The sequence below is a fragment of the Peromyscus eremicus genome, chromosome X (genome assembly GCF_949786415.1).
Source record: "Peromyscus eremicus chromosome X, PerEre_H2_v1, whole genome shotgun sequence".
NCBI lineage: Eukaryota > Metazoa > Chordata > Mammalia > Rodentia > Cricetidae > Peromyscus > Peromyscus eremicus.
In genome coordinates this window covers 108750764-108776945 of record NC_081439.1, presented here as the reverse complement: position 1 = coordinate 108776945, position 26182 = coordinate 108750764, and the positions used below count along the sequence as shown (strand labels likewise).

At 38.4% G+C, this 26182-nt stretch overlaps 1 protein-coding gene across 7 annotated transcripts in view; it reads left to right on the top strand.

The window, feature by feature from the left end:
* The first annotated feature begins 11513 nt into the window (after positions 1-11513).
* The window catches only part of Smarca1 (SWI/SNF related, matrix associated, actin dependent regulator of chromatin, subfamily a, member 1), a 74329-nt gene continuing 59660 nt past the window's right edge, over positions 11514-26182 (top strand). For 2 of the 7 annotated variants that reach the window (XM_059250372.1, XM_059250374.1), the window contains exons 1-6: positions 13173-13500; positions 18087-18188; positions 20852-21018; positions 21324-21424; positions 21533-21633; positions 24685-24864. In XM_059250372.1, the coding sequence (XP_059106355.1) occupies positions 13327-13500; positions 18087-18188; positions 20852-21018; positions 21324-21424; positions 21533-21633; positions 24685-24864 (825 nt within the window). In that variant the 5' untranslated portion in view covers positions 13173-13326. Of the gene's footprint in view, positions 11582-12498; positions 12704-13172; positions 13501-18086; positions 18189-20851; positions 21019-21323; positions 21425-21532; positions 21634-24684; positions 24865-26182 lie in introns of those variants that run through there. The other 5 variants (XM_059250379.1, XM_059250378.1, XM_059250377.1 and 2 more) reach the window with 5 other exon arrangements.

Sequence of the window (26182 nt, the reverse complement as noted above, 5' to 3'; positions counted from 1 at the left end):
TATACACTTCATAATTTTGTTAATTCATCTAATATTATGTCATGAAGGTAGATGTATATAGATGTTGTACATTTTCATTGATGTACAGGATATTGTATTGTATAGTGACTATATCACAATTCATTCTATCTGATGAAAGACATTAAATGGTGTCTTGTAGCTGTCTTTTTCAAGCCAATGCTGTTAAGAATATTCTTGCATAGTTATTTTTTTATGATGCACATAGATATGCTAAATGATTTTTTTCTAAGGTATATTATCCTAGTGGATTTAGTGGTCAATAAGAAACAAAGATGCATAGATGGTGTATTATGTGCAACATTTTCGTTAGAGATCAATACCTGTGAAAGAAAGAAAGAAAGGAGAAGAAGAAGAAGAAGAAGAAGAAGAAGAAGAAGAAGAAGAAGAAGAAGAAGAAGAAGAAGACAACGAAGGTGGTTTGGGAAGGCAAGATGAAAAGCAATATAAGAATGAAACTTGAACCAATCTTTGGAACAAGTAAAGCCCACTGGTATGTTTTCCGTGTGGCTGAAATGATCCTTTTCATCCCTTCCTTACTTATTCACCTTGGATGTGCAAGACCTTGGTCTAATAATCTCTCTGCAGCTGGGACAGACTCAGGAATCTATTAATTCAAAGCTATCCCTTTACTTTGCTTTCCAAATCCGAACAGAATGCACTTCCTTGAAAGAGAATCTAGGTGACAAATCTGTCTCTACCACAATATATGTCTTCAACTCTAGTAACATAATGTAATGCTAGACTGGTTTCTAAAGTAGCTGCTGCCCTGCTCTTCATCCTTTTCGACTTTCTCCATTGTTAGTCTTGAAGGATTTCAGCCATTCTAGTTGATGTATAGCAGGTCTATATTATGTTTTTAGTTTGCCTTCGCCCAGTGACTGTAGAGGTTAAACACCTTACATGACTTTTGCTTTGTTATGTCTTTGTTTTTCCAGTTGTACTTGCTTTGCCTTCCTTAAATCCTAAATGGATATTGTTCAGGCAGGGTCTGCAAACCCTGCTCAAAGGCCAAAGGCCACTCTGGATTTGATCATTTGTTCTTTGTTTGTTTGTTTAAGACAGGATCTTGCTGTGTAGACCAGGCTGTCCTGGAACTTTCAACTCACAATCTTCCTCCTCTCGAGTGCTGGGATTATAGTTGTGTGCTGCCACCTGACTATTTATCTGTTTTTTTTTTTAATTTTTAAAAAATTCTTTCAGGTGATGCTGATTTGCAAGCATGAGAACCACTAGTCTATTCTTGGACAAGGACCTTATCCATTTTCTTAACGAGCCATTATGGTATTTGGTATATTGTTCTATATGTACTGTGCAGTAGTTTGAATGAGAAATGTCTCCCATAAGCTCTGGTGTTTGAACACTTGCTGGTGCTGTTTGGGGGAGTTTTAGGTGGTGTAGTCTTTCTGGAGGAAGCACGTCACGAGGGGTAGGGTGGGCTTTGAGATTATATACCCTGGTCTTACTTCCATTTTGCTCTCTCTGTTTTATGCTTATTGTGGGAGATGTGAGCTCTCAGCTTCCTGTTCTGGTTGCCTTTCCTGCCTCTTGCTGCCGTGCCTCCCTACCATAATGGAATCTTAACTCCTGGGGAACCATATGTCAAAATAAAGTCTTCCTTCTAACAAGTTCCATTGTCCATGGTATTTTATCACAGCAACAAAGAAAGTAACAGACACAAACATTGGCACCAGAGAGTGGGCTGCTGCGGAGAAGAATCCAACCGTGTTGATTGCTGGGAGTAAATGGGACTTTTGCCTAGAAGAATGGTTGAATGTCGAATCAGAGCTAGAGACCGTTCCTGTAGTAGTTTGGCAAAGAATCTGGTTGCCTTCCTGCTCTAAGAATGTTCCTGAGGCTATATTAAAAAGTAACACTAATTTTGTTGGTAGAGAAAATTTCAAGGCAACCTAATGTTAAATCTGTGGCCTGGTTGTTACTGATAACGCTTATGTAGGTATACAATGAAAACGAGCAAGCAGGGCAGAGGAAAATACGAAATGTATATGTAGAGAGAAAAACAACACCAAGAAACTTAATATTCCACTCAAGGCATGTGATTGAAGAGAGGCTGTAATTGTTAGGATTAGCACCGTTAAGAAGCAGCTTCCTGCTGTATACTGGAACAAAGAGATGGGTGCCCTCAGAGTAACACCTCATCCAGCTAAGCTCCCACTTGGTAAAAAACTGCCTAAAGAGTTTTTGCTCCTAGAAAGCAACTGAATAAAGAGGCTATTGCTAATGTGATTCAAAAAGGCCACACTCCATTCTAAGATGGCAGCCAAACTTGGCAGTGTTTGTCTGATGCTAACTTTAGAGGGATGGAGGATGCAAGAGTAGTGGGCTCATGGATTCTTCTTTCTTGGTTTTCAAAGGGCCACTGAGGCCAGACTGTGTGTAGCAGGGTAGTCACTGTATTAAGGCTCTGAGACTGCAGGAGACTATTGGGTGAAGCTGTTAAAGTGAAGCCTAGGTTGCAGTAGAGATTCCAAGATTACAGAAATGTCGAAGCTATGGGATATCTGCCAATGATAGCTATATGCAGAGAGTGAAGCCCTCTCAAGAGAGAGAGAGTGAGATATATGAGGGCTGGAGCCATCTAAGTCCTTTTGACAATGGATATGAGGCTACAGGATTTGCTGTTTGCCCTGATAGGTTCTTGTATTGTTTTGGTCCAGAATTTCTTCACTATATTCCCAATCTTCTCTTTTGGAACAGTGATATATATTCTGTATCATCATATGTTGTGTGTGGTTTGAATAGAAATGGCCCCCATAGGCTCATAGATTTGAATGCTTGGTCACTAAGGAGTGGCACTATTAGGAGGTATGGCCTTGTTGGAGTAGGTGTAGCCTCGTTAGAGGAAGTGTGTCACTGGGGGTGGGCTTGAGGTTTCAAATGCTCAACCCAGGCCCAGTGTCTTTCTCTCTCTTTCTCTTTCTGTTATCTACTGATCCAGATGTAGAACTCTCAGTTACTTCGCTAGTACCATGTCTGCCTGCATGCCACCATGTTTCCCACAACAATGACAATGGACTAAACCTCTGAACAGTAAGCCACCCCAATTAAATGTTTTCCTTTGTAAGAGGTACCATGGTTATGGTGTCTCTTCACAGCAATAAACAGTTACTAAGACATATTGGAAGTAAGTAATTTGCTTTTGGGGATTTTACAGGGTGTTACAATTAAGAGATTGCTTTTAGTCTCAGAAGAGATTTTGGACCTTTAAACAGTGTTTAGACTGAGAAAGGCTATGGCCACTTTTAAAGTTAGTCTGAGTACATTTTGCATTATGATATAGCCGTAAGTCTATAGGAGCCTAGGAGCGGAATGTGGTGGTTTGAATGAGAAATGTCCCACATAGGCTCAGGTATTTGAACATTTGATTCCCAGTTGGTGGCACTGCTTGGGATGGTTTGGGAGGCATGGCCTTGCTGGAGAAAGTGTGTCACTGTGGGGAGGGGGGAGGCTTTGATATTTTCATTCTCATAGTATTTCCAATTTACTTTTTTTGCTTTGTGCTTGGGTTTAAAGATATGAGCTCTTAGCTTCCCTTTCCAGCTACTGAGTCTGACACTTGCTGCCATGCCTCCCCATCATGATGGACTCTTATCACTCTAGAACTATAAGCCAAATTAAAACTCTTCCTTCTAAAAGTTACCTTGGTCATCATATTTTATCCCAACAACAGAAAAAGTAACTGATACATATTGTAAAGAAGCCTTGAAAATGTTATATGCATGATTCTTTCTCTTTGCTGCTCCTAGGCTCTGAGTTTGGATTCTGTGTCCCAGAAGCTGTAATTCCCAAGTTTTGTATGTTTTTTTTACAGTAATAAAGAGAATGAATCCATCATCTGTGTAGTCATTGTCATTTGAGGACATGAATGTGAATATTCCCTGGGACAAATGGCATGGCCTGGATAATTACTCAAAAGACTCTGTGCAGGGACATGATGTCACAGAGAAATCTATAGCATACTGTATTTATGGGAAATGGTACTAGATCTGAAGTGATCTTCAAACAAGCAAGAATCATACTGGTAGATGTTTGAACATATTCACAGTGTCCCACATGTTTAGAAAATGAATGACCGACATTAAAAGGTACCATGAAATTTGAGACAAACGGTTGTGGTAACTTGTCATTACAGACAGCAACACGTCAACCAATGAGAGCATTCATCCAAGGTAAAGATGTAAATTGAACTCAAACTGTATTTCAATGTGTTATAAGTAGTAGAAACTAGAGATGATGCCTGAGTAATTGAACCATGTATTGTTTGTTATGCATGTGACATCTGATAAAACTGGACACCTAGGATAAGATAGAAGAAGGGAAATGGTAGAAATAGGAGGAGCCAACCTAGAAGTCCAAAGGTATGTGTAGAGGGCGAAGGACCGAATGTAGTGGTTCAGTTAGTTCTTGGACTGAACACTCCTATGCCATTTTCAAAACATGAATCATTTCATTATAGTATTTGATATGTAAATTGTACTGTCATACACAAAGTATATTCTTTATCAGATGTTTCCTGCTTTCAGGTAGGTGTCAGTCTAAGTTGGGAAGTGTCTTGAGTCTCTTTTGCCTAATTTATTGCCTTTCTTTGGAACTTGCCTTTGGAAAAGTGCAATTGCACTAAATTGCTGACCCTTAAAATGATAATAGACTCAATTAACTTGGCAACTGTTTAGGGCTGACTTCCAGCCAGGGTTTTTTTTATATCCTTGGCTCAGTCTGAAGCTTGAAGTGTTACCTTGAGTTTTGTCCTTTGGTTAATTAGCATTCACTGACTGCATTTTACACACCGATATCATGGAAAACATTTTTCATTAAATTTTTAAAAAATATTTTTTCATCCATTTTCATGTTGCAGCTTTATTAACCACTTTAATTTACATATTATCCTATCTGTTTTACAGATGCGAATCTGAGGGCAGAGTTTGAACTCCAAGCTTTTGGACTACAGTGTCGAAGCCAATTACTATTCTGCCAGAAATAATTTTAACCATGCATGATATTATGCATTTAATAAACCCAATTTGTATAATTTATCATGTTTCGTGTTTTAGGGTATTATGGATGGATTGAATTTCAGGATTAGAAAGCACCTGAAGAACTTGATATGGCTTTTTCCTGGCCTATGTTTTACATGATAATTTCTAAAAGTAGAAAAATCTTTATACACATACAGCTTAAAATGGTTATAGATAAAAGTAGTTCTTCATCTAGTTCACATTACCGTAACCAGTAAAATAATTTCTGTTGCTTCTGCTACTTTACCCACCATGGTTTCTTTAGGATAAAATGCTGTTGTTTTCGTTATGTAACCCAGGTTGGCCCTAATCTCTACAACTTTTAGCCTTACCCTCCAATGTGATTATTGGGGTATGCTACCACACTCTTGTTTTCCTTTCCAGTTTTTGACTCATTCTACTAGCTCATACTTCTAGCTTTGAGGAATGTTCTGATTTTCATCCTTTATCATTTTCTTTATTCCTTTATACCTAAAGAAGCAACTTCATCAAGGAAAACTGATAAAATAGAAAATTAAAAAACCCTAAATATAATAGAAAAAAACTGTCTCCCATAATCCTACCAATTGCTGCAACTACTGCTAACATTTGGAGCAGGACTTTTCACTATTTACATAAATTCTCTCTTTGCTTTTTTCCTCTAAAATAAGAACTTTCTATTCTTGACTTTCCTTTATATTCAACTGAATATTAAGGGCATATTTTTGTGTCAACAAATACCTATTTACATAATCATTCTTTTTAAAAAGTTATTTATTTATTTATTCATCTATTTATTTATGTATTTATTTATTTATATTTTATATTTATGAGTGCTTTGCCTGCATATAAGTTTGTGCACCATATGAATGCAGTGCCCATGGAGATCAGAAGGGGGCATCAGATCCCTTAGAACTGTAGTTACAGGTGGTTGTGAGTCACCATGTGGATTCTGGGTGTTGAAGTGGGTCCTCTGAGCAGCAGCCAGTGCTCTTAAGCGCTGAACCATTTCCCTAAGCCCCACACAGTCATTCTTAATGTTTGTTTAGTATTCCATTTATGAATGTGCTTTACAATTGTTTTCCAATCCCTTCTTGAATATCTAAGTTGTTTCCCTTAGGGTTTCCCCTCTCAGCAGTAACTGTCCTAAGAATCATTACTGTTTGTGTAACTTAGACAAAACATTAGGGAGATAGGTGACAGAAATATTTTTCAGTCATTTTCTCAATATAATGTACATAAATCTTTTTTTAAAAAAAATTTATGTGCATTGGTGTTTTTCCTGCATGAGAGTGTTGGGTCCCCTGCAACTGGAGTTACAGAAGCTGTGAGCTGCCATGTGGGTGCTGGGAATTGAACACAGGTCCTCTGGAAGAACAGCTAGTACTCTTAACTGCTGAGCCATCTCTCCAGCCCTCAATATAATTTACATTATCAAGGAGGAAGCCCCATGAAGAACAGGGAACTTGATAAAGATGAAATGGGAAAAAATGAGATGTTGAATGAGTTTGGAATTTGAATCTGGCTTATGACACTTACTAGCTATGGAATCTTAGATGAATTATTTAACCTCCTTACATTTCCATTATCTCATCTGTAAAACAGATGTGCTGATTTTTATTTGATGAAATTACTAGGAGCATAAGCAGTATCAGATAGTAAAAATGTAGCATACCAAGGCTCAGAGAACACTGGAGAAGAGAAAAAAAAAGGATAAAAGAGCCAAAGGATGGGGAGATGTGCAGCAGAAAGATGTCTTCAGGACATGTCATAGCCATTGCACTGAGGCTATGGCTACATGCACAAGACCTGCACCAGACTGAGCCCATTAAACTTTTGTCATGGATGGAAGATGGGTCCACCAGGTCCCTTCTTTTGGCTATTAAAAGTTGTTTGGGATAGGAGTGTCATTTTCTTTAGTTAGGTAAGCCACTGGCAAGTCACCCTTGCTTCACTAAATAACCTCCTACGTATGCGTGGGTAAAATTTCTAATTCAACTCAGTGGGTCACACACAAAAGGGAAAGTAAAACATGACTTGCTGAGAGGAAGGGTTCTGGTAGGAGGAGGGATATAAGACAGGTGAATGGAGGTGAACATGACTCAAATTCATTTTATATATATATATATATATGAAACTGTCAAGCAATATAAAAGAAAACAAATTTACTGTAGAAAAATGTTGCTGGAGAATTTCTCTCCAGCTCCTGCCACCAAGTCCCGCCAGTCCCAGAGCCCACTTATAAAATAAACACACAAACTCTTACATTATTTAAACTGCTTGGCCATTAGCTCAGGCCTGTCACTGTCTAGCTCTTACTCTTATATTTAGCCCATTTCTATTAATCTTTACTTTGCCACATGGCTCATGGCTTACTGGTACCTTACATCTTCCTTGTCCTGATGGCGGATGGCAGTGTCCCTCTCTCAGCCTTCCACTTCCCAGAATTCTTTTCCTTGTCCCGCCTATACTTCCTGCCTAGCCAATGGCCAATCAGTGATTTATTTACTGACCAATCAGCAACACACTTGACATACAGACCATCCCACAGCACTTCCCCTTTTCTTTTCTTAAAAAGGAAGGTTTTAACTTTAACATAGTAAAATTACATATAACAAAACAATTATCAAGCAAGAATTACAGTTACAATATTAAAGAAGAGATCCTATCTATCTTATATTTGTAAGTTTAAGGTTTTATATCTAACTTATCTTTTATTATAACTAAGGAAAATTGTAAGTATCTAGTCTTTAACCACATCAAAGACCTCAGAAGGATATACTACTACCTGAGAAATGGAGAAGGATATAAGCAACTTTTAGGAGTCTTGTAGGGTAGACAGAGACAGCTGGCAGCCTGGACAGTCATTCAAAGTTCTCTTGTAAAGTTGGGGCATCTGTCTTCAGCCCACAGGCCTAGAGTCTCTTATTCATTTTTCTCTGTGTCCTGTAGAATGTCTGGCAGTTTTCTCTGCAAAGCAGGAACCTGAAGGACCATTTTGTCAAGCAAAGTTCAGTGGTCACCTTTGTATGGGTCCTGCATGTCCAGTTGATCAGACAGTCCAGGCAAGAACAGTTTCTTGCCCAAATGGCTATTTTTGTCAAGGTGAAGATAAACTCCGTATGGAGTGTCTTCGATGCCCATCCTCCTCTCTGAAGTAAATCGGTGCTGTCAGGAGCAGACATGTCTCACTGTCCAGAAAGTCTAAATTTTTAAAACATTTTAAATGCCATATTCTGTAGGTCTTTGAAGTGTTTGAAGACTACCTATCTATCTGAAATATAACTATGTATACCTAAAAGACTTAACTAACATGGCTACAAATATGATTATCATAGATGACTAATTATTAATCTATTTTTTAATTATCCATTATAATTTTAAATGAGTTACATAAACATAATACCTCAAACAAGAATAGAAATATATATACAGTATAACAAAATTAAGTTTAAACTTGTATCAATAAACTAAAATCTATAGCGATGTAAAACATTTTAAACAAGTTGTTACTCTTTAAAAGTAGGTTCATTAATCTACCCTTTCATCCTATCATATCTAAACTATCCCCTTTTTTTCTTTAGAAAGAGATTGTATTTATAATCAACCTGCTTTAAATAAAAATATTGGTTTTTGTCTGTCCCACACCAGAGGGCTCTTCTGATTTGGGACATAAGAATCTCTTAACCATTTTTTTTTTTGAGCAATATGTCTGGGTTTAGAGGGGGAGTGAGCCAATTCCATCTCTAAAGCCAGCTTGGTATATTTGGGAATTTGGGCGTAGCTTCTCTTACTACTTCCTGCTGGAGGGGGGCGCTGTATCTTCTGGAGACAGAAAGAAAATTTTTGGATCATGGAGTAGTCCGTGAGGCTGTATATCTGAGCCAGTTGACTTGAAACCATTCTGGATGTTGAATCATCTGGGCCATGGTGTCATTGGAGACCTTTCAGGGGGTCTTGGCTGGTCAAACCTGATGTATCTTAATCTGGAACAAATCCATAGTCTCTGGCTTTCTGTGGAAACAAGAGCAGAGACTCTTTTCCAAAGCAACATATCCTTATATCCAAATTTTGAAGTCAAGGTACCTTTAAAATATACATTTTGGCATAACTCAACAGCTTTTACAATCAAATGTTTTTTTGCAGTTACGAATATCAAAGAGAACGTAATCCAGATTCTCTGTGTGGTAGTCATCTTTACGTGGCTTATTTTTTTATATTAGCTTGAGCCTATTGCTTTAAACTGCAGCCTTCTAAGCCTGAAACAGCGCAGTGGCTGCTGGCTCCGCCCACTTCAGCTTCCCAACATGGCGGCGGTCCGCTTTCCGCCAGCTCTGGGAGCCATAACTCTCAGAAATAGTGGGTCTACACTTTTACCAAAGTAGCGTGTAGCCCAGAAACCTCTTTTTTTGTTTTGTACTAGCAAAGGCTAAATTCACCACACAGTTTAATGTGCTACTTGCAGAGGCCTCATTCCCACCATACTGCAGGTCGAGAGCGCACGCTAGGAACCCGCCAGTAGCTCAAACCGCTGCCGCTCATTTGAGAGAGACAATTAGGAAGCTGTTTTTAGGTCCGTTTTAGAATCTTTTTTTTAAGTTTTTAGGTGGAAACTCTTGCCACCACGTTGGACGCCATTTGTTGCTGGAGAATTTCTCTCCAGCTCCTGCCACCAAGTCCCGCCAGTCCCAGAGCCCACTTATAAAATAAACACACGAACTCTTACATTATTTAAACTGCTTGGCCATTAGCTCAGGCCTGTCACTGTCTAGCTCTTACTCTTATATTTAGCCCATTTCTATTAATCTTTACTTTGCCACATGGCTCATGGCTTACTGGTACCTTACATCTTCCTTGTCCTGATGGCGGATGGCAGTGTCCCTCTCTCAGCCTTCCACTTCCCAGAATTCTTTTCCTTGTCCCGCCTATACTTCCTGCCTAGCCAATGGCCAATCAGTGATTTATTTACTGACCAATCAGCAACACACTTGACATACAGACCATCCCACAGCAGAAAAACTTTAAATAGTAAAAAGAATGTTGTACACTACCTCTTACAGTATTAAGTAATTAAGAAGTATCTCTATTCAATAGGACCATTAGCTTTTCCTTAACATTGTCAGCATCAAGGACATATGGCTTTAAAAATGCCACTACCACGAATTAAAAAAAAATATATGAGAAAGACTGTTGGCTCAAGCAGACTGGTATCATAGTTGCAACCAAGATACTATGATGAGAATTCTGTGTACTAGCTTCTAAAAATAATGATGTGGTTTGAAGCCACCATGTGGGTCCCATGACAAATTTCAGATACAGGATAAGAGAAGGAACACCAGGCCCTTGAAGTGGCCTTTAGGGACTTAGTTAAACAGTTGAGTAACATGTGTGATCATGCATTCTGGTAGTTACTGGACAAGTATCACTCTGTTGAGGCAACAACTGCACAACTTCTACAATGTTCAAATAGGCCAAAATAGACATTTAGCACAGGAGGTGAAATTCATTGAGAGTCCTACATTCACATGGCTTCCATTTTTATAAACATTTGCCTTGTTTTCCAACCCCAATGGAGTAGTGCAATTAAAGACCATTTCAGAAGACACATTCACATTAGGGTGGAGTCGAAGCTGATAGAGCAGAGAATCGTAAGTGAGGGGACTTGAACAAAGTCTACAGGTCATGAATTCTAGGCAGATTCACAAATAGGAGGGTACACGCTCTGTAAACACCAGCTGTTGCCATAAGCCAAAGGCCAATATTTACACGAATCCTGTGGCAAAGTCTATTTACTAAGCATCGACCTTCCAGCCAAATTTGTATACTTGAATGCACTTTTAGCCACACAGTCTTTAAAAGGAAGGATCACCTTATACATATGTGAGAAATTGCCAAAGTACAAATACGTTCTATCTCTCAACCCCAAATCAATTCCCAAGTTCTTCCCTTGGAATGTGGAATACATATTTAGACAGAAAAAAATGTCCCGATGAAAGTGCCTTTAATACATGGTGTACCAGAACATTGGATGGTAGTAATAAGCAATATGGTACCTTAAAAGCAGGGACACAGCAAATATTTCTTGGGCCTTTCTACTGTTACTACAAGCTGCAGGCAGCAAAAAGGGGGGATTCTATTTTTTTTCTCAGTTGCAGTTTGAATGAAAAGAGAGAGAGAAAAAAGAGAAAAATCCTCTACTTCCTCTGTTTGGCAAGTATGTATATATATATATCTTACTTCCCCCTTTCAGGTCTTCTGTAATTTGTCCACCAAGGGACCTTATTGATTGATTGAGGAGATTGTACCGGCAGTGGGGAAGGGGGTAAGAATTCACATTCCTTAATGTATCTGTATATTTTAATAGAAAATTCATATTTTAGTGGTCAGTTAGTCCATTAATTCTCTTCTCCTTTAATGAAATCTGATGCTTCAGGAATATCAGCTGTTTTTATACTGAGACACACCATGTCCATTGGGTAGTGCATGTCTGTACTTCAGTAAGAAACATGAACAGTGGACTTGGGTGGAAGGATCCGCACATAATGAAGGTAAATGAGAAGATGCTATCATTAGATTCTTCTTCCCTTTCTTTGGCACACCCATTCAGTCACTAGCTTCTTCTCTGCCTCTTTTCCTGTGTTTAAAATTAGACCATGGAATGGAGCATGGTTGCTTATGCCTGTAATCCTAGGGATTGAGAGGTTGAAGCAAGAGAATTGCTGCAAAGTTAAAGGTCAGCTTGAGCTACAGAGCAAGACCCTCCCTCAAAAGAGATAGGTGTGAGAAAGGAAGGGTAAGAGGGAAAGAGAGAAAGAGGCGCAGAGAAACACACACACACACACACACACACACACACACACACAGAGACAGAGACAGAGACAGAGAGACAGAGACAGAGAGACAGAGAGAGAGACAGAGACAAAGACAGAGAGAAACACACACACAGTGGGAGAGACAGAGAAACAAGACCTAGTTTAGGGACAGGATCTTACATCCACATCCATTCACACTAAGGTGTGGGTAACCAGTAATAGTATTATTTGGGGTCACCTGACTGCTATGGCACTATTTACACAAACCACACTTTATTTTAGATGGGTTGTTTAGGAAGGTATGCTGATGGAAGTTAACCATGTGACAATTAATTTGGAAAACAGTTGCTTCATTTTGGAAACAGTATGCTTTGTGATTGTTTGGTATACTGTTTCTTACATGTCTTGTTGTCTGTCATCTCTAATGCCTGAACTTTAAAGGGTAGGCTATCAATCTTTCCATTGTCGGTAAATAATGAGGGGACATAGAAGCAATAATTAATAGTTGTGTGTATACACACTTGCCCCTTTCACAAAATTCATTCAGCGATCATTGATTAATAACAAGGATATGGACAGATCATAAGCAAAAAAAAGTCATAATTGTTTAATTCAATGACCAATATTAGATAACCTATCACAACTTGCCCTAGGTTTTCTGGAAGACTTTGGCATTGTCCCCTTTGAATTTTAAAATTCAGTGGTGCAGTCAAAAGAAGGACTCCTGAGTATTGGCCATCTGAGAAAACCAGAGTGGAAAGCAGAACACATATTCCTAAAATCTGAGTCAGGTTTTGCCTTCTAAGGGAATATTTGTCATCAAGTGAGTCAAGTTCTTTTTCAGCAGAGTTTCTGAAGGTGAGTGTATACTGTCAATCTAATTCCTCCAGAAGCCTGCAAAAGGGCAATCCCCAGAGGGAGAAAAACTGTATACTGAAAAAGACCTTATATAGTACGCTCATAAGCAGAGGAGTTCTTTGTGCAAGAAGGGAAGAACACCCCGAGGCACAGAGGTGCAGAATAGGTAGAGCAGATTTGAGGGAAAGAGAATTTCTTCTGCACACATCTGTGAGGGGGAACTCAGCTCTCTGTTGGGGGCATATGGAGAAGTAGAATTTTTAAGGAGCCGTGAGCTGTGTGTGTTTCGTCCTCCACCCCTGAGTTCACCCCACATTCAGGCAACAGTTGGTCGTGTGGGACCAGCCCGGGCTCTGGATGGGGAGGGGGAGTCTCGCGATTGGTGAGGGGGGGTGGAGGGGGGAGGGTGATAGGGGGGAGGCCATGACGTAGGGTGGGTGGACGGAAGTGGGGCAGGCAGGGTTGAGGGTTATTTAAAGAAGGTGGGGGGCGAGCGAAGGGGTTGGAAGCTAGTATTCCCTACCCCTGCTCTATCTAGCTCTTCCAAGTGCAGCCACTGTTGCCGCCCAGGAGCCTCCCTTCTCCCCTTCCTCGTCCCCCCTCATCTTTCCCGCTCCAACGCCATGGAGCCGGACACGGCCACAGAGGCAGCCACCGTGGCAGCCTCGGATACCAGAGCCACAATCGTGGTCATAGAGGATGAGCAGCCCGGGCCGTCCACCTTTAAGGAGGAGGGAGCGGCTGCCGCCGCCACGGAAGCCACCACGGCCACTGAGAAGGGCGAGAAGAAGAAGGAGGTAAATAGGAAAGGGGTGTGTGCGCGCGCTCCGTGTGTGCTGGTCACATCCTGTGCCTGGCCCCTCATAGGGGCCCAAATCCTGACCTTTTGGCGCCGACAGGTACCCGCGATCACTGCAGGGATGGGGGCAGCGGGGCGGCAGAACCAGCTAGCATTCCCTCCCCTCCCCCTTTCCTGCCGGCCGCCTGCTGGGCGGGGGCGGGGCAGGGCGAGGGCGCGGCAGGGTGGCGGGGTGTCCGATCGGGAGCCCCAAGTCTCTTCTAGCCCCGGGCCCCCCTACCTTCCCGGAACTGGGGGAACGGTATGGGGGATGGGGCCGTGCAGGAAAAAGCCTCCGCCTCTCCTTTTCCTTGCTTATTCTCCTACCCCCCTCTTCCCGTGGGCCTCTGCCTGGGAAATCTGGGCCCTTCAGTCCCACCACCGCTGAAGGGGGTTTGACTGGGGCTTATTTTTGTAATTTAAATTTCAAGGTGCTGGTGATAGGGGGAGCAAGACGGGGAAGAGGAAGAATGGTTGGAAGATAATGCTTGCTTTGATTGGCAGCGTCTGTCTTTGGGATTACAGAAAAAAAAAAATCTTCCTTGTTCCTTTGATCCCCGCCTCATGGTGAGGAGGGGTTGTCATGTCAAGAAAAAAACCTCTCCGCGGTTTACCTTATAATCCTCACACTGAGGAACCATGCATGCTGTCTTAGGAAAATGTCCAATCTTTGCACCCTCACCCTCACCCTCTCCTGCCCTGCCCCGATGGTATAGTGTTTCACTCCAGGCCACCCAGATGATGCCCCCCCTCGCCCCCTCCCACATCTGGTCTCTGGTCTTCTAGCCTTTCACTTCCCTTGCCTACTGGGGCACCATTCACTCCTTGAAACAGGCAATTTTTTGTCAATGTTGTAAAGTCATAGTCTGTAGGATGAACTACTCCTGATACATAAGAAGGAATCACTGTCACACCCATTACAGACAAATCCAGGAAGTAGGTATTAATTCACATTAATATGCAAGTAAAACTATACAATGCTTTGAAAATTGATATTAAAGGATAGGATGGAGTGTAAGAAGTTTTGATGTCTAATAAAATTGCAGAACAGATCGTTTATAGGTGGATTTTTTTTCCGTTTACGACACACATGATGATTTTAAAAATGGTGGGTAATTGCAATTATGCTTTAGAGCTCTCAAGTGGGTTTGTATGAATCATTATACAATGCTATATGACTAAATGGACAGCTTTGGGAGGAAATTCACACCCTTTGCTTTGTATTAGAAGAGTGGTGCTAAATCCAGCAGTTGCTTAAGTCACATAGTTAACTGTTCCAAAGTTGACTAAACAGAAGACAACTGTAATGCTACGTGAAAACCATGGAAGACACTGGATGTAAGATGTGTTTGATACTTGGATCGGTAAGACAACATTGATGATTAAAGCTGGGCCAAATATCAATTATCAGTATTAATTGGTTGAGAAATTCAGAAATGTATGTAGTGCCTTTTATTCCCTGGACTGGACAAATGTAAGTGCTAAATAATTCTTCTCCTTCTTCTTTGGCAAGGTAGTCAATGTTGAATTTTGAAATTGTATAAGTTTTTGGATTTCTATTGTGAAAAGACTGGGGATCAACAAAAAATATATTTAACAAACAGGAAGTGTATTGCTGTATGTTCAGGAACTCTATATACTTGGAACCTCATTTGTCCACTCAGGATAGAAGCTGCACTTCCTGGGTCTCCAACGTTTCCTATTTTGGTCAATCTTTTTTTTTTTTTTTTTCAATTTTCAGTTGTCCTTAAAAGCTTAGTTTGGGATGGGATGGGAGACAAGGTTAAGAGCCCTTGACATACAATCATGAGAACTAGAATTTGGGTTCCACCAACCAGGTAACACACTAGGCCTGCACACACCTGACAGCCTCATTTTTGAGCATGACAGAACTAGGAGGATTGCTGGGGCTTGGTGGCTCTGAGTCTAGTGGGAAAATGGCAGCCCGTGGTCGAGGGAGAGACACTGCCTCAGAGGACAATGTAGAAAGCAATAGAGGAGGACGCTTGATGCTCTCTTTTGTCCCCTACACTTGATGCATGGAATCTTCACACTCCTATGTGCGTACATCCAAACAAATGTATAGAAACACACACACACACACACACACACACACACACACACACACACACACACTTTTGAACTACCTTGAATCTGTAAGAAGTACACATTTATCCTTCCCTTGTAGTCATTGGTTAGTATACTTTGACAGTGATACAAAGCCTGTTGACATTAAGCAGGTTGTTTCCTCTAAATAACCATTTCTCAGACTTTTTTTTTTAAAAAGTAATAATAGCTTCTCATTATTTCTGCTTCTAATAATTCTTGTCTCCTCAATAGCAGGGTATTTACTTTCACTTTTAAAAGAGCTCATCTACTTTCATCAGAAAGAATGTATCTATCATACAGGACGTAGATATAACAAAGGCATATGATCGTTTAAAGCCTCTGTAAAATAAAAAATATCAGTGATGCTCAGCCCAAGGATAAAGGATGATAATACAGAGAACAGGATGTCAGTTATGGAGTTCTGCCATCTCTTCCTGGTGTCATGATAACACCTTGTTTTAGTAGTCGTTACTATGTCATTTAGTAATGCTTTCATTCCCTTGGGTGTGCAAAGCTGGACTATCAAATGAGATAGAATTGGGTAGAGCTATTAGTGAACTGATTGTGACAGTTAGCCTACATAGGAGTATTTTTTTTTGCCTTATGGTTCTTGAGAAAATTAAAAAATTTGTTGTGGATAGTAGTATCAATGAAGTGATTACCCATATCTTTTAATAGTACTGCTCAGGATGAGGGATTCAAGTAGTGTGTGATTAGATTTTTAAGCACAGAAGTAATGAATAAATTTTTTTTCTGAGATCTAATCTTCTGATAGTGAAGTTTATTTCCATAAATATTTATCATATATATATATATATATATATATATATATATTTGATGAGGTAATTGTTAGTGTTTTAAAACTTGAAAACTCCACCTCATTAACCTTTTAAGATGAAAGTGTGATTTTTTTAAAGATTTATTTACTCATGTATTTTATGTATGTTTTGATATCTAAGATTTTGTTGCTTTGAAAATGAGACTTGTAGTATATGTGACTTATTTTTTCTGAAACAGGGTTTCTCTGTGTATCCCTGACTTTCCTAGAACTCACTCTGTAGACCAGGCTGGCCTCAAATTCAGAGTTCTGTCTGCCTCTGCCTCCTGAATGCTGGGTTGAAAGTGTGAGCCATGACTCCCAGCATATGTGACATGTTGAAAGTATGTTCTTCAAAGTGTTTTTCTCAGCTTCTATTCCAATCCGTCCAGAATTACATTCAAGACACAGTTGATCAGATCACTATACCTGAGATGCTATAAATCAACATAGTTGTTATGCGATCAGTGCTCCACAGTATGACTCTGACCAAGGTCAAGTTCCATATTCTTTGTTTGAATTTCCTCAAAATAAAACTTTTGGCAAATGTTGGAAGACAGTCATTAATTATCGGAGGCATTTTGTTTTCTTGTTTAAGGTCCTATTCTGGTGCTGAATTATTATGGAAGATTTCAGAGACAGGTTGACAAAAGCTGTGATAAGTGACCTCATTTCTTTTGTTTTCACAGAAAAGATTTGTGCTTTAATTTCTGCAAAGTCTGTGTTCAAATTCAAATATTCTTGGTGTTGATCTTAGTGAATAGATTCTTGTTTTGTTATTTTATCTCTTGATTCCTCCCAGAGAAGGATATTTACTCTATGTATGTTCTGATATTTAAATCAATAGGCTTGTTTTTATGTAAGACGTTAACCATGTATTGGCAAGTTATTTTAGACTTCTCGTTACTAATTGATGCTAGTGTTCACTAAATTACAGCTTTAAAAACATCAACAGTTAATAGAGAATAGCTCTGACGAATCACTTGTATAAAATGTTTTTGTAACATGAATAGAATAGTTTTCTTTCCAGAGGAAATAAAGTGACCAGTTTCAAGCTGTACTATTGGATTATTTTAAGTGTATGAGATCATGTCACACTGCATAAAAATGTACATGCTTTAATTAGTCTAGGAAAACAAATTTCAAAAGTGTCGTTTCAGGAACAGAAGCCAGAGTCTTTTCTTCTGAAAGTCTGGCTGGTTTCCAGTACATAAAGAAGTGTTTGGGAGGGTTATTATTTACATTTCTTGAATTCTTTGGGTTGTGGTTGAGCATTGGCCTGTTCAGGATTTCTAAGTCTGCTATTTTATAGTTGCACATTTCTTCTGCTTTAATTAAAAATAGACAAAAGGGCTTAGTGTTTTATTTTTGGTTTTTATTCTAATTAATGCCATCTCTCTGATATTTCAGGTTTTTTTTTATTGGACCTCAGGTGCACAGAACTGGATTAATCATAAGCCCTGCTTTATAACATGTTCTCATCATTGCTCCGTGCATGTCCCTCAGTGATTTATTTATCAAGTTATTTAATTACTTTGGCTTTCTTTAAGGGAGAACATTGACCAGCTTAAAAACCTTGCTTTGCAGTTGGCTGATATTTATTTCCTTTGCAATTCTAGAAAATCACTTCTCCATTTCAACTCAAACTTGCTGCTAAAGCTTCCAAATCTGAAAAGGAAATGGACCCAGAATATGAAGAGAAAATGGTAAATATACCCTTGGTAAGGTAGTGAACATTGTGATTCTCTTGTTTGTTTGTTTGTTTGTTTGTTTGTTTGTAGACAGGTCAGGTTATAGATTTGACTGTTTATGACACATAGTCAGATTTCAGAGTACAAATGTAATTTAATACATTCAATTGTCACAAGTGTGTGTGTATATGTATGTGTATGTATGTATGTACGTGCGTGTGTGTGTGTGTCTGTGTAGGCCAGAAGTGGATGTCAGTTGTCTTCCTCAATCACTGCCTACCTTATTATTATTTTTTTAAATTCTGGCTTCCTTAACCTGAGGAAGGGTTTGAGTGGGTTTCTTCCTTAATCACTTTCCATCTTACTTGATTTTTTTCCCCACTGGCTTAACAAAGAGCTCACAAATTTGGTGAAGCTGAATGGCCAGTGAGTTCTAGAGATCCACCCCTCCTTCCTGTCAATGCTGGGAGTATAAGGTGTGTGCTGTTGTACCTGACATTTTATGTGGCGCTAGGGATCTGAACTCAGGATGTTATACTGTTGTGACAAGCACTTTAACCACTGAGCCAACAATTACTTTTTATTGCATAAATTAATGTCATTTTCAAAGGAGAAAATTAAGGATCATGGAAACTATGTGGAATAGTTGAGATGAGAAGCTATGTCTCACTTTTGCTCAGTGTTCTTTAACCAATACTAAGATGATGTAAGGCAAAAATATTTTGTGTACTCAGTGATGAAGGTATCAGTGGCGGTATCTTTATGCCTTTGTACCTTGAACGAAATGCAGTCATGATGCCAGATCATTATTTAGCCTTCTTAATTGTATATAAATGAATGCTAACATTAAGGAAATATGTAGTATGGTAATATAATCTTTTGAGGCATATTCAGGTTTCTTTGCCCAATGCATGAAAGTATTACATACTTAAGTAGTGTAATCTTAGTTGAGCACCATATATTGCTTTATGATTTGTTTAATTTTCAGTCACTGAGAACTGGACAGGTAGTTGGAACTGATTTTTTTCCCCCTGAAGGACTATTTTTGCAGTTTTAAATATAAGGAGAGAGGAAATACATGTTTTAGTTGCTGATAGCTATTTTACAAGAGTCTGTGCCTTGATGTTTAAGACCACATCTAAGGAGACAGTTAATGTTTTAACAGTTCTAAAAACAACATTCCAGAGAGGATAACATGAAGTGGAAAACCTTTGGCCTCCTTCCAGCTCGTCATCTGAATGTATTTTTTTTCTAAGTCTTGTATCTGTGCTAATGAATGTTCCTGTAAGTTTCTAGTTGTTGTTATTAATTTTTCACCATTAATCAATTATTCTCTGCTGAATGGTCAGAAAGCGACTAAAAAAAATTAACTTCATTTCTTCCTTTACCTAGGATGAGGTATAAGTCTTTTGATCTTTTAAGGTTTTGTAGTGAACATGTTTATTTTTTTAAGTTTTTCCTAATTTTTTTTATTGAAAATAGTTTTTTTTACTATATTCTGAATAAGTTTTCCCTTCCCCTTATTTCTTAGATTATCCCCAACTCGCCTCCCATCCAAACCCATACCCCTTTTTTTCTCTCTTGTTAGAAGACAAACAGGCATCTAAAAATGATAATAAATAAAATAAGATAACCCATTTATTTTGATGGTACAAGTTGTATATAATGCTTTAGAGCTTATTGAAATTTTAGACTACAGATCAACATTTGGTACTTAATATAGATTAACTGCATCACATATGTGTGTGCCTATATTTTTTTCTCTGAGTTCTATTCCTTTGGGTAGAAACCTTATATACTAATAGCATAAAATATAATTTTCCAGATCACCATAATTCAAAGCAATGTTCATTGCATTATTGTACCATGACATTGAAAATATTTTTTAGAACAGCTGATATTTGTATTCTTAGATTTCAGTTATTTCTAGGTGCAGCTTCGTAATCCTTGAAGTTAAGTTTATAGTATATTTGTATCACAACTTATATGTGTTATTTATTTATTTATTTATTTTTATTTTTATTTTTTTGAGAAAAAGTCTCTCTGTGTAATCCTGGTTGTACTGAAGCTTACTATGTGGACCAGTATGACTTTGATCTCATAGAAATCCTCCTGTCTCTGCCTTCTGAGTGCTGGAATTAAATGTGTATGCCACACCTGGTCCCAATTTATATGTGTTTCTATGTTTAGGACATAATAACATATTTAATTTTCTATTGTTAAGGAAAAGAGAATAATATTTTAGAAAGATGAATGAATAATATTCTCCAATTTTGATTTTTGATCCTTTTTTGTCATATTGGGCACTGGGAATTAAACTCTCGGCCTTGGCACATGCTCTACAACTGCATTACACCTCCAATCCCAAGAGTATAATTATTTGGGGAGCATTTAATAAATCTTTCAGGTCATTTTTCTTCTGTTCAAACTATTGGAAACAGCATTTTGAAATTTGGTTACTTACAAGCTGTGGAAGCTTGGGAATGTTCCTTGCCCATTCTGTGCCTCCATTTTATCAACTGTAAAATGGATATGACACTAGTGACTACCTCATGGATTTCTGAAGGGAATTTGGTAGATTAGTATGTTAAAAGCACTGAGGATATTGCATAAATTAAGTGGAATGTTTGCTAAATAACCTTGCATGAGTATAAAAAGTATCTCTTTCTTTTTCCTCTCCTTTTGTAAATTAGAAAGCAGACCGAGCAAAGAGATTTGAGTTTTTACTGAAGCAGACAGAACTTTTTGCACATTTTATTCAACCTTCAGCACAGAAGTCTCCAACATCTCCTCTCACCATGAAACTGGGACGTCCTCGAGTAAAGAAAGATGACAAGCAGAGCTTGATTTCTGCTGGAGAGTATGCATCCTTCTCTCGGCTTGCTTCCCCTCCCTTTCTGCCTCCCCTGTCTCATTCCATTTGCTCAGTATAACTGTTCATAAATATGATTGTTGGAAATATAAATATGTCTTGGAGACAACAATATTTGCTTTTTCCTTACCAGAACTTAATTAGTTAAAAATGCAGACTGCTTCTTGCACATTCTATGCCAGACAGTAGATAACACATTCCTTTTTCATAAAAGATGTTAACAAACCTAACTTGGTGCCTCAGCATTGACGTTGAGTGTGAAAGGTTGTTTTTTTTTTTTCTTTTCACTTTAGCTATCGCCACAGGCGCACAGAACAAGAAGAAGATGAAGAACTGCTGTCAGAGAGTAGGAAAACATCTAATGTGTGTGTTAGATTTGAGGTTTCACCTTCCTGTGAGTACTTTATCACAATCATGTTGCTTTTACAGTTCAGTTTGAGAAAAACAAATTTCCTTGAGTATACTAGCGGAAGTATGAGAGATTCTTCATTTCTTTTTCCAGATGTGAAAGGAGGACCCCTGAGAGATTATCAGATTCGAGGACTAAACTGGTTGATCTCTTTGTATGAAAATGGAGTCAATGGTATTTTAGCTGATGAAATGGTAAGGTGCTGGTATTTAAAGTATGTTCTGAGTTACTACAAGTTTTTAATGTAAATTTGAACCACCTGTGCCAGAGTTCGCTCAAACCCTATGTCTAGAAACTACATTTAGTGGCAAAATGATTTACCTTTTAGAGTTATTTATTTTACTTTATGTGTATGAAGTATGCCTGCCTGTATGTGCACCATGTGTTTGCAGTGCCCGGGGAGGTGAGAAGAGGCATAGGATCCCCTGGAACTGGAGTTATGGATGGTTGTGAGCCACCACATGAGGGACAGGAATGAAACCCAGGTCCTCTGTCGGAGCAACAAGTGCTCTTAACCTCTGAACTATGTCTCCAGCCTGCAAAAGAATGTTTGTAGTCTACAACTGTTCAAATAACCTCTAGAATATAGCCCTTTGCACAGCACAAAGATCAACGGAGATTTCCTGATGTGGTACAACACCTCTTTTTGCTTTTGCTTTTGCTTGCACTTTGGCTTCTAGGAAGCCCAGAGAAAAGGGCAATGTCAAAAGGAGCATCTCTTCACCCTTTAAGGTCTGCCCTTAGTGGTTTATTTCTTTTTCTTTTCTTATGCTTTACCTTCTAGTATAATTTTCCTCGATAACTTTTCATTTCTGTTTGCCATTAATTTATGTTCCATGTTTTATATTAGGCAACCTGGCATCTTCTTGGGAACGAGGTAGGATATATAAATGAAGCAATAAGTAAATGAACAAATGAAGGAATTCATACATGAATGAATGCTGTCCTGTAACTCACTATGATAGGCCACTATTATATGGCCACAGACTAATGGGTTTCAATTCTTTTGCCTTAGCCTTCTGAGTGTTGGGATTATAGGCATAGCCACGATGTTCAGCTTCATTGTGGAGTCTCCATAAGAGTAGAGTGTCAAGTGGCAGTCTTTTGATAAGCCAATGAATCAAGGTTCATGCATGTAAAATAACTGAAGAAAAAGTAAGATCATACAAGATGCTAATTGAGTAGATGAGGGGATTATATGAAGGCTCAGATTTGTATTTTAAGATAAAATTAATAAAATTAAAGAGATGACAGAGAGAGTTATAGACCTATGTAACCCAATAATATAGTATTTATAAGACTCAGGAGCCATGTTTTCAATCATTACTCCCCAGAAGGCCAAGTGACGAAATGCATTTTATGACATTTAGTCAGTTCCATAGGCACTCATCATTGGCTAAGCAGCTATTAGTTGTGTGGCAGAGCATAATTTTTTTTAAGGAAGGGTCAGTAGCTCCTTACATTTACATTATTCTGTTGAGGGCCATATTCAGTTCAGAGGGAGAGGGCCTTGGTTTGTCTCTCACCAGAAGGACCAGGATTGTTCAGCCTAAGAATTTCTTGGCTACAATCTGTTTAAGACAAATGATGTAAAGATCCTTTAAGATTCTGCTGATGCCAGATTTGTTTTAATTCTGTCTTATATTTTATTGTCTTTTTAAATTTATTTTTCCTTTTCCTTTCCAGTACTGGAACTTAGACCTAGGGCCTTGTGTGTACTAGGCAAGCAGTCTATCACCATGTTACACACCAATCCAATCCCTTTTATATGTTTTGTTTTGAGATAAGGTCCCATTATGTGGATCAAGTTTTGAACTTGTGATTCTCCTGCTTCCATTTCCCTAGTAGCTGAGATTACAAGTGTACACCCTCATGTTCAACTTGTTTTAATTAACAAAAGAGAGGAAGACATTTTTGAGAATATACGCAATTTAGAAAATAAAAAATATTTTTAAAAATTAAGTAATCAAGTAATAGTAATTCTGCCATTGAGAAATAACTAGAGTTGACATTTTGGCATGTTTCTTTTTAAACTGTTTTTTTTTCTAGATGTATAGTTGAGATCATATTGTATGTATAATTTGGCATTCTGACTTCTTCACATTCATATGTATTTTTCATATCATTAAAACATTTTGTCAAAGTAAGTTTTTACTGTCTAATTGTCTTCAGGAGGTACCATTGTTTCTGCCTACTCTTCTCTGCTGCTGCCCTTTGGATTGTTAGCTGTGCAGTAGAAATAGAGCCTCTGTGACAATCTTGTTCTTAGTTTTTCTGTTCCTCTCAGATTTTTCTTATAGGGCTCCTGGAAGTGGCATTATTTTCTTAAACATTTTAAGGTTTTGGTGGATATTGTCCATAACAATCCATCTTAAGTGACTTGCCAGATAAGATATAGCCCATAGAAGTGACATTTAGCTTAGATTTATAGAGTGAAGTTCTGTGCTTTGCTTAGAGATAAAGGCAACAAGCTGCTTAATTATTTAGTGTTTACTTTTACTCATGAGGCTGGGATCAAACCCAGGACTTCATACTAAGCAGGGGCTCCCCACTGAGCCACACCCCAACTCTTGTTTTAAAAAGCTGACTTGAAAAGGCTGGACAGCATACTGCATAGTTACCTTTCCCATGGGCTAGATGGCAGGTTCACGGGTGTTTGATATATAACTTTAAAAAGCACACTGTGCTAGGTGATCTCTAAGGTCTTTTCTCACTGCAGTGCTCTGTTCCTTTTTGATTCCTAAGGTCATTAAGGGTGTGAGGTGTAAGTAGACAGCTGTGAGCCTCTTGAGATGCACAGTCTGAATATTTAATACCTGGGCTGGAGTTATTTTGGGGACAATACGAAAGGAAGGTCACTATCTCAGCAGGTTCTAGAGAGAAGTCTTTTTTTGTGAAACATACACCTCAAAATTCCTAGTTTTGCACCTACTAGAAGAGATTACGTCATCAGTTTACTTGCTCCTAAATAGAGTCAACATATCCCAAATGGAAAGGTAATTTATTGCACAATAATTTGACTACAGATTGTTGGTTCTTTTCCTCCCCACTCATGACAAATACTGAATTGAAATGGTTTTCTGTCTTTCTTCTTAAAAAAAAAAATTCCCTTCTTACTTTTCGTTGGTGGAAACCTAATTCCCAATGCAAGGTAGTTGGCGACTATTTTTTGAATGTAGTTTCTAAGAAATGATTTCATTAACAAAGTGTATTTGTGTGTCTTTCCCCTTGTGACGATAATGCAGGGTCTTGGGAAGACTTTACAAACCATTGCTTTGCTTGGTTACCTGAAGCACTACAGAAACATTCCTGGACCCCACATGGTTTTAGTTCCAAAGTCTACGTTACACAACTGGATGAATGAATTTAAACGATGGGTTCCATCTCTCCGTGTTATTTGTTTTGTTGGAGACAAAGATGTAAGAGTAAGTTGAGAAACAGCTTTCAAAAGGCTGTCAAGAATACCATTTCTAGACAGCAGTTGCATAATATGTCTGTTAAAGACACTTAAGTCAGCTACTAAATAACACTCTGGTTGTACTGACTTTGAGCTAGGTTCTGTTGAATTGTGCACATATTAACTTATTTAGTTTCCACACTTGTGAACCGTGTTTATTTTTAGATAGTATGTACTATTAGCAGCCCCATCATTTGTGCTGTTTTGGAGGCAGGAATTGGAATGAATTAAATCTTGCTGAAGTTTTGGCTTGCTTGGTGCATTCACACACTCATCCACACACAGAAATTTTCTGTGGCTGCAGAGAACCTTACCATTCTCTGTTTAATCAAGACTTTGTAACATGTCTGTATATATTCTCAGATAATACCAGACATTTGGATTTTGGCAGGGGAGGGAGAGGTTATTTAAATTAGCTATTTGTCCGATTAGTAAGCTATAATTATTTTAGGACTGTAGAATCAATCAAAAAGTAATAAATTATGCAAAAAACACAAAAAGAATAATTTGCTTAGAAAGCATATTACTGAACTTTGTCTTTATTTTGCCCCCAGAGAACACAGTTTAAAAGAAAAGTTTATACTATTTTACATATTTAGATTAGATGGATTGTCAAGAGACACTCTCAGTGGAACAGTACCATAATGAATTATGTAATTTTATCATTATCATTTTGCTTGAAGAAAATTTACTTCAATTTATTTAAATTTAACTTATAAATAATTTAAATATTGAAATACTGAGTTCATAAATTTAGAATCACAAGGTTGATTCCTCCCTAAATCTACTATTTCTCCATAGCAAACTGGTCACTTAGAACTCTTCTGGATTATTGCTATTACTTAATGTAGTACTATTGCTTACAAAATTGCATTTCTAAGATATTGATACTTTATTAAAATTATTTCTTGAAGATTATAAGTAAAAGAGCAACATACAGGCTTGGATTTTCACAGTACAATAGTAAAATTGTATTTTTTTTGAGATAGGCTCTCACTATTGAGGCCTGGCTGGCCTGGAATTCACTATGTAGACCAGGCTGGCCTCAAATTCACCTCCACCTACCTCAGCCTCCAGAGTGCTGAGATTAAAACTGTGAGCCACCATGCCCAGTATATAAAAATATAAATCAATGGCTTTTAATATGATACATAGAATCTAAATGTTTCATGAAATACCACTGGGAGTTTTAAAGAGATGGGGGGGTACTTTAATTATAACTTCTCTGCCTCTTGGGAGGCTGGGATTGTGCTAACTTGAACAATCTCTTAGTCTATTAGCCAGTC